Genomic DNA, 9,339 nt, shown 5'->3' with positions numbered 1-9,339 from the left:
AAACATACGTTGGTTTTTACAATGATAATTGGAAAGGTAATACAATTAATTTAATTATAAATTGTAGTATAGGACTAATTTTAATATAATAAAAAAATTAATTTAAGGTTTGCAATTCAGTATCCAACACTTCAAGCCAAACATGTTATATCTGTGGCTGTAGTCCTAAAAATATGAACAATATCGACTCCATCCAAGTAAAATACATTGAAAATACTAAACACTTTGAGTTTGGACTATCCACTCTCCACGCATGGATTAGGTTTTTGGAATGTATTTTACACATATCTTATAGACTGGAAATTAAAGCTTGGCAGGTAGAAACAATAAAATACATTATTAAATATTAAGTTAACCAATTAGTCACGATATTACTTAGGTTAAGACTCCAGAAAATAAAGTGAATTTTAACAATAGAAAAAAAATGATTCAAAATAAATTCAAATCAGAATTAGGATTACTAGTCGACATAGTATTGCAAGGTAAGAAAATAACTAAACAATTTATTATAACTTGTAACTTTTTTTTATGCTGAATATGAAAAGGAACAACGAATGATAGAAATACAGCTCGTAGATTTTTCAAAAATTGTGAAAAATCCTCTGAAATAACAGGTGTCGACTTAAATTTAATTAAACGCTTTGGAACTATTTTGAAATCGATGGCAAGTGGTTACGAAATTAATATAAATGCATTCCAACAGTACACTATGGATACAGCAAAACTATATGTTAAACTATATCCTTGGTATTATATGCCTGCTAGTGTCCATAAAATTTTAATACATGGAGCTACTGTTATTGAATCTGCGTTACTTCCTATAGGTAAAATATACAAAACAAATAACTCAAAATTTAAAATTATTAATAAAAATATTTGTTTAGGACAACTTTTCGAGGAAGCCCAGGAGGCCAGAAATAAGGACTACAAAAATTATCGTGAACATCATTCACGAAAAATTAGTAGATTAGCTCAAAATGAAGACGTTCTGCATTTTTTATTACTTTCTTCAGATCCATACATTTCCTCAATACGCAACACACCAAAGAAAAAAAGATGTTGTTGGATAGTGAATTAAGAGCGTTATTAAACGTCGAGAATATGGAGGATGAAGAAAATTACGAAATTTAAATCCAAATAATCTAATAATATATTTTTTTAAATGTATAATTCATAAAGTAAATTAATAAAATTTGATGTAAAATATACAAATGTTTGCAACACTTTAATAAAAACACAACCTAGCTTCTTATTTAAAGATCCTATTTCAAAACAGATTCAAGATTTGAATTCAGCAGCCACTTAAACATATAAGTTGATGTAAATTACACACATTTCGGATTACTTCAATAAATTCCCCCCCCTAGCCCCCCTTCCTTTGGGCAAACTTCAAAACTGATACCAAAATTGGATTCAGCATACTCAAAACTTGTAATTTTGATATATTAAACAATCATTTAAACTAAAAATTAAGAGGTATTAATTTTTTCCGCCTAAAACTGGATTTCAGACCACTGTGCGACAGCGATACCGGTTTTTATGCTGTACCCGTACGCTGCGCTGTTATCTGCGGTAGTGTCACGGGACGAAGGGCAAGTGTTCGGAGGGGTTGTGTTATATAACGCTATACTGCTCTAATCTTATAACTACTTCCCACAGCCGGTTCACGGTTATTCGCGGTCGCCACGGAATTCCCCTTACGTACCAGAATAGCTCTTACGTAATTCTAACTCGGGAATCCTAGCTAACTGGAAAACACAGACCTGTGAAATTGTCATTAGTTAATACTGAACCTAGATAATTAAAGTGGGACACTTTATTAAAGCTGTGGTTTCCTACTTCCATTATTTCACCTTGTCGATAATTGACCACTCTTCTATTCACTTATTCATTATATATTCTGTTTTTTCATCATTGATTTGTAAACCAACTTTTCCCGCAGTTTCCATGAGTTTCCGGCATGATGATTGACCTACATTGTTCCCTAGAATGGCAATATCATCAGCGTAGGTTAGAAGGCCAACAGTTGTCTGTCCTAGTGAAAAGCCTCCAGTGACTCGGGAACCGCATGATGTCTTCTAGTTTCTCCGGTTGTTTGTCTATGCCGTCGGAGGTGACTAGGTGTCCGAGAAACGATATTTCGGTAGATCCGAAACTGCATTTTTCGGTGTTGCATGTTAACCCGTGTCTCTGTAGACGCTCCAGAACTTTGTCCAAGTGGCACTGGTGTTCGTCCGTAGTGTTTGAAAACACCACTATATCATCAAGATATACGCGGACGAACTCATCCAGGTACCCCCACAATACTTCGTTCATTAAACGTACAAAGGTCATGGGGCTGTTCTTAAGGCCAAAGGGGAGGACTCGGAACTGATACAGACCCCGACGCGTCCGGAATGCCGTGTATTTTCGAGCGTTTTGGTTAAGTGGTACTTACCAGTATCCTGACTTAAGGTCCAAAATGCTAAATATTTTTGCGCCTCGCATTTGACGTATCAACGTATTGAGGTCCGGCATTGGATAAGCGTTGGACTCAGTGACGTCATTGAGTCGTCTGTAGTCGATGCACAGTCGGGGCGATCCGTCTTTCTTTTTTGCTAAGACGACGGGTACGGCCCATGGTGATGTGCTTTGCTCCACAAGTCCCTGTTGTTCCATATCCTGTACCATGGTATCGATTGTAGTCTGTTTTGCCTACGGGTAGGGATATGGTTTGAGCGCTATCGGTGTTTGGTTCATAAAAAGATAAACTGAATGTTCATGGATATCTTTTCCTTCAAAATCAAAACCGTAAAAATAAATTTTATTGGAGATGCGATCAACGTATTTCTCTATTGGTTGTAAAGGAACAGCACAAACATTTTTTGTAAATGGACAACATCATTTATATGGTCAAAATAATAACCACAATCATGCTCCCGAAGCCAGTAAACCGAAAATTGCAAAAATAATAACAACCTTAAAACAGAAAGCTGAGACCTCAAGAGACAAACCAGCCCAGATAATTCAAAGTATTTATGCTTCTATGGACATAAATAATGCCCAATCCATGCCTTCAAAAGATGCAATGCGTCAACAAATAAAAAGAGTGCGTAGACAAAATGTTATGTCAGAACCTACGTCATTGGATTTGCTGGTTATACCCGAAGAATTAAAGCAAACATTAAATAGTGAACTTTTTCTTATCAATGAATCTGAAATTGGAAATGATAAAATACTTTTATTTACAACTTTAGCGAACCTCCGTAAGCTCGAATTGGCAAAATACTGGATAATGGATGGAACGAAACAGTACCAACAATATTCCACCAGTTATATTCAATTCATGCTCCAGTTGGACATTGTACAAATTCGCGAATTTTACCTCTGGTCTTTGCTCTTTTAAGTAGTAAGTCTAAACAATGTGATATTCGTATGTTTCAAGATTTACAAGACTATGCATCGGAAAATAATATAGTTTTACAGCCTGACTATATTTTAACCGATTTTGAACAAGCGGCTATTAGTGCAGTTAAACAAGAGTTCACAAATAGTCAAAGTTGATTATGTCTCTTTCATTTGGGACAGAGTATGTGGCGAAAAGTTCAGTCTGTTGGTCTTTCTATTAAATATGGCGAAGACGAAGAATTCAGTTTGCTAATCCGTCATTTGCTTGCTCTCGCTTTTTTACCATCCGAAGAAATTCCATCAGCATTTGCTGAAGTTAAAAACAGCTAGAAATAGAACCAGGCACGGAATATCTTTTAATGTGGTTTGAGGAAAATTATGTTCCAGGTCGAGTTCGTAAAACACTAAGAAATGGCAACATTGTTAGAGGATTACCATTATTTTCACCAGAATTGTGGTCTGTTTTTAATCAAAAAACAATCAACAAATCAATTTTGAGTCAATCCTTAGCGGAGTACCTCGTCCACGTCCAAATGAGAAAAATGAACAACGAGAGAACAGAATCCAAAACGTCATACAAAATGACGGAAACGTTCCAGTTTTAGAGTTTTTAAGAGGAATTGCTTACAATATGACATTATAATTTTATTTTATTTCATGTTTATACATTTTATTTATATTTATATCTATACCCTAGAATATTTAATTAATTAAATAATTCATATTTCGTATTTAAATAAATTAAAATAATAATAATAAAATTTAATTTAATTTTTCGATATTGTAATTTGTCGACATATTGACCTGTCAACATTGTTTATTTGTCGATATAATGATCCGTCGACATTTTGTACTTGTCGATGTTTCAACCGTCGGTATTTTGATTGTCGACGTTTTAACTGGCTCCCGCTAAAAAGATATTGATGGTGTACACTGCTTTGCACACACTAAGCAATGTAGTATGAACGCTGGTCTACAAATTGATCATATCAAATTAATTTTGGATACATGTAAAAGTATTGTATCGCACTTCAAACATTCAAATGTTGCATATGATGCTTATCGTAATGTTTAAAATACTTCCGATGCTCCAAAACGAAAATTAATATAATTTGTTAAAACGCGGTAGAATTCTGTTTATCGTATGGTTGATAGATTAATCGAGCAACGTTCTTCAATTACAGCAGTGCTAAATAATCAGACTATTACATCATCGCAAATCGCAAAAGGGTTAGACATAGCCGAAAGAGATTGGCGTTTTTTAGAAGAACTACGTGATTGTTTAAAACCTTTTGTATTGGTGACAACAATTATGTCTTCTGAAAGTTCACCTACGGCATTGATCGTATAACCACTTATTCATTTAATAACAGAACATTTTTTAAAGTTAAATTCTAGTGATTCATATTCTCTTCGTGAGTTTAAATTGATTGTCAAAAATGATTTTTTCTCTCGATTTTCCACTACTGGGAGATATGATCAAAGCTTGATGGGTAATTCTCAACCAACATTATTAGACATGTGCACATTTTTTCGACCCTTGGTACAAAAAGTTTGAACGAGAAATGGGCATATCCAATAGAATAAAAGAACATTTAAAAGATTAATTAACATAGATGTTGACAACGAAGCCCCTACTCAAGACATAGATAGAAGAAAAACGTACAGCTTTTAATTTTTTATTTCCATCAGACAATCGAATAGTAAAAAAAAACATGTGAAGTAACAATTTATGCTGAGGAACCCCAGATTGATAAAAATAATAATCCTGTTTTGTGGTGGCAAAAAAATGAAATGAGGTTCTCAAAATTAGTTAAAATGGCAAAAAAATATTTAAGTGTTCCCGGAACTTCAACTGCTGCTGAGAGAGCTTTCTCTAAAGCTGGAAATATTATAAGAGGTAAACGAAACTGTCTTTCTGGGAAAACTGCAGATATGCTGATATTTTTAGCTCATAATACAAAAGTTCAGTAGGTATCTAGGTAATTATAACATTTGAATTTGAATTTCACATTTTAATTGAAAGTATTTTTGTGATTTGTAATTTCTATTCATATTTTATAAATATTTTCTATTATAATATAATTTTTATAGTTTTAAAGTTTTAATTCAAAAATAGGTACATGAAGGAAAGTGACTAAAATCTGCATTTTAAATAATATGTTTTAAGTTATTATACATTTATTGAAATAAAGGCGTAATATAAAATATATATTTTATAGTTCAGTGACTGAACAGTTCAGTGTCTTTATTGCTACTACCTAAATACCTATTTAATGTTTAAGAAAAAATTAAGTTTTATCTTTTTAATATTAGGTACTTAATTATTTTTAGGTACAGTTATATAAGATAAAATATATGAATTTTAAAATATACAATTTTCATAATATTAAATTTTACAATAATCAGCTGTAATCTGTATTCCGTATTGTGGTATTCGATTTCGAAAACTACCAAATCAGTAAGTAACTATTGGTTTTAAAATTAGGTGGTTAAAAATTTAAAACTTCGGAATGTAATATTCCCCAATCTATACAGTTGTAAGTTTTTACATCATGTACATACTACATACTAAATTTAATATAAATGCTAGTATGAAATTCTTTATAGTGAACCGAAATTTGCCAAAACCAAAATAACCGAAATCGGTTAAATTCGGTCAAAACCGAAATAACCGAAATCGGTTAAATTCAGTCGAAACCGAGTTTAAGGTTCGGATTCTATAACTTCCTCGATAACTACAAATGTTGACGAAACTGAAAAATCATATTATGAACCTAATCGAAAATAGTCTAAAAAAATAAAACATATGATATACCAAAATATTGCCTTCCAACTGGACCAGTAGATGAACTTTTTCATGGTAAAACGGTTACATCGGTTTTTCTTGAACTTTTAGACGGCTTTCTCGATCATCCTGTTTTTGAAACAAATTTATATGGTACTCAAAGAGATAAAATACTGAACGTAAAACGACACGAAATGTTGAATTTTATTGGAATTAATTTTTTCATGGGTTACCTTAAATTACCTAGCTGGAAAACTATTGGTCAACTTGTCCAGATCTTGGTGTTAATTTAATTTCTAATACAATGCCACGAAATAGGTTTGATCTAATATTAACAAATTTACATGTACAGGACACTTTAATTCCTCCGAATAATATAGAAAAACTTTTTAAACTTAATCCATTGATTGATTATTGTACTGAAAAATTTTCAAAATCATATTATGGCACGAGGGAATTATCAATAGACAAGTCTATGATAGTTTTTAAGTGAAGAAATAGTATGAAACAATACAATCCTATGAAGCCGATAAAGCGTGGATATAAAATATGGTGTATGTCTGATCAGAATGGTTATATAAAAAATTTTAAAATATACCAAGGTAAAGACGAACAAGACGTGTCTGACGAATTCAAACATTTAGGGCTTGGAGAAAGAATCGTACTTAAACTGTCTAAAATTGAGTGGAATAAAAATAGGTGCTTCATTTTTGACAATTTTTTTACGTCTATTCCTCTTTTAGAAAAACTTAAACTCGAAGGTTGTTTAGCTTATGGCACTATTCGACCAAATCGTAAAGGTTTACCAAAATTGGCTGATGATACAAAATCTAAAAGGGGAACTTATGACTACCGCATATCTGATTTAGGTATTAGCGTCTTTAAGTGGAAAGACACAAAAAAGGTTCATTTTGCATCAAATTATCATGGATCTGAGGTCACAACAGTTTTACGTAAAAACAAAACTGGGGAAAAAATAATATCACATGTCCACAAGTTGTCAAAGACTATAACCGTTTTATGTGTAGCTTAGATCACGCAGATCGATTGCACATGTCGTATGGAGTAGATCGGAAGTCAAAAAAATGGTGGCACAGATTATTTTGGGGTATTCTAGATATAATGCTTATAAATGCATTCGTAATCTATAAGGAACGGCATGGAAAAATACAATTTTCGGTATTTCGGCGTCAAGTTGTACGAAGCCTTTTATCTGAAAATATTTAACGATATTCGTACTCCGTTCTATGATATCGTTTTCTTCCATTTTCGATAGTTCTGCCTCAATTATAGGTAACTGCGCATGCGGTAGCCTATATGGTTTCCGATGAACTGGGGCTTGGTCCAAGATCTATAAAGAAGAGGTTAGCCAGTGTAAGGTGAGGAACTGATAACAACGGTGCGGGGTGGACTAGTGCGTGACGTAGGCAATAGACCTCAAATCACAATCAAATGGTCGTTGCGTTTTGTGTTTTGCGTTGTGCCTTGTGCGTTACTTCGTTTTGAGTGTTCCGTCTTCCGTTCAGACCGTTCGATAATCTTTATTTCTTTTCGTCAAATTGTTGTTTTATTTCACGAATTTACGAATAATCAACAATATATCCGTAAGTTTAATAAAAGTACCAATACACTATCAATATTATTATAGTATTATTATATGCCTGTCTATTTTACAGTATTCGCTGTACCACTCAAAGACAAGATATATATTTTTATATACTTATTAATTGAATACCTAGTTAATTTATTATTGAATCTTTTAATACGCCAACAAATATTTTTAGTTGTTTCAATATGCCTGGAACAATGTGTGCAGTTGCATGTTGCAAAAATAATTTAAAAGTCACAAAAGCTTTATCAAGAGATGTTTCATTCCATACATTCCCAAAAGATAACGAACCTCAACGCTTGAAGACTTGGATTTCAAAAACAAAACGAGCAGATAGTTTTAATCCAAAAACAGCTCATATTTGTTCAGAACATTTTCTTCCAGATGACTTTGAACGAAATTTGCAAGCTGAACTGTTGAATATTAAAGTAAAAAGACAACTTAAAAAATCTGGTAAATTTAAAAAGCCAAAATATTTTATTTTATTTTTATTAAATACACGGGATAAACCCTTTGAACATATAGGTATACACATTATACATCTCTATTAAAATATATTGTTTTTTTTTTTTTTTTTTTTATTAAAAGAAACTTTGTAAACAATTAGCTTCGACAATTATGATTATAAATATTACATATGAAAGCAAGATTAACAACAAAAATAATATTACAGATAAATTAAATTTTTAAACCAGTCTGGTTGAAGAAGGATAAAAGTGAGGTAATAATTGGTACATTTGGTGAAGAGAGAATGGATTGAGTGTCGAGTTTGATATTAAAGGAGTGAATTAGGGTGAAGAGGGTATTGCGTTGGGGAACCAGAGAGGGACAGTGAAAAAGTATGTGTGAGATATCACAAATCATGGGATCGTGAACGTGGAACATACATAAAGGAGAGTCATTGAGAGAAAGTTTATAAGAGTGAGAAGGTAGTAAGGTGTGTCCAAATCTTAGACGTGAAAAAGAGGTAATTATTTTACGATTTAATTTGAGGTTGTGAAACCAAGGATGAGAGGGGATAGATGGTGAGATATTTTTGTACCAATAGGCATAATTGTTGTAATTTAAAAATATTATTCATGGATAGGTATATGAAACTTTTAGAGTAAATTGTTATATTTTATACACACAATGAAATTTTCAAATGTAATTTTTTTGATCAATATATATTGTACTTATAATTATATTTTCATTATTATTATTCAGGTCATGAAGTGCAAAAAAATGGGCAAATTTACGGACTTGTTTTCGTAGAGAATTAAACGCCCAAAAAAACACAAAATCAGGACAAACTGCAACCAAGAGGCGTAAATATGTGTATTTTGAAAAATTATTATTTTTACTTCCTTGTATGGAAAATCGGCGAACAGAAGGTAACCTGGAACCAAATGATTCCCCTACCACTTTGATACCTATTCCTAATCGAAACCAGACGAGTTGGACGAATCATTAATAAAAGTATTAAATCAGCCGGTTGATGAAGATACAAATTTTGCTTTATCTCTTGTCCCATCACTCCAGAAATTAAACGCAGAAGAAAAACTCGATGCTAAAA

General features: G+C 32.4%; 1 protein-coding gene across 1 annotated transcript; it reads left to right on the top strand.

Moving 5' to 3' along the window:
* The first annotated feature begins 661 nt into the window (after positions 1–661).
* LOC149061107 (uncharacterized) lies at positions 662–1,078 on the top strand. The gene is made up of 2 exons (XM_089230837.1): positions 662–824; positions 885–1,078. Exons 1-2 carry the CDS (start codon positions 662–664, stop codon positions 1,076–1,078), a joined length of 357 nt encoding a protein of 118 aa, XP_089086963.1.
* The last annotated feature ends 8,261 nt before the right edge of the window (positions 1,079–9,339 follow it).

Source organism: Diuraphis noxia, unplaced genomic scaffold (genome assembly GCF_037042655.1).
Source record: "Diuraphis noxia isolate RWA-SAM2 unplaced genomic scaffold, SU_Dnox_SAM2 contig0001, whole genome shotgun sequence".
Classification (NCBI taxonomy): domain Eukaryota; kingdom Metazoa; phylum Arthropoda; class Insecta; order Hemiptera; family Aphididae; genus Diuraphis; species Diuraphis noxia.
The sequence above is the reverse complement of the archived record's forward strand: the minus strand, read 5'-3'. Positions and strand labels throughout refer to the sequence as shown.

Excerpts from the sequence above, each read along its gene's own strand:
- LOC149061107 (XM_089230837.1), top strand. The coding sequence starts at position 662 with ATGGCAAGTGGTTACGAAATTAATATAAATGCATTCCAACAGTACACT. Across the intron at positions 825-884 it reads ATCTGCGTTACTTCCTATAG|GACAACTTTTCGAGGAAGCC; the intron begins GTAAAATATACA and ends ATATTTGTTTAG.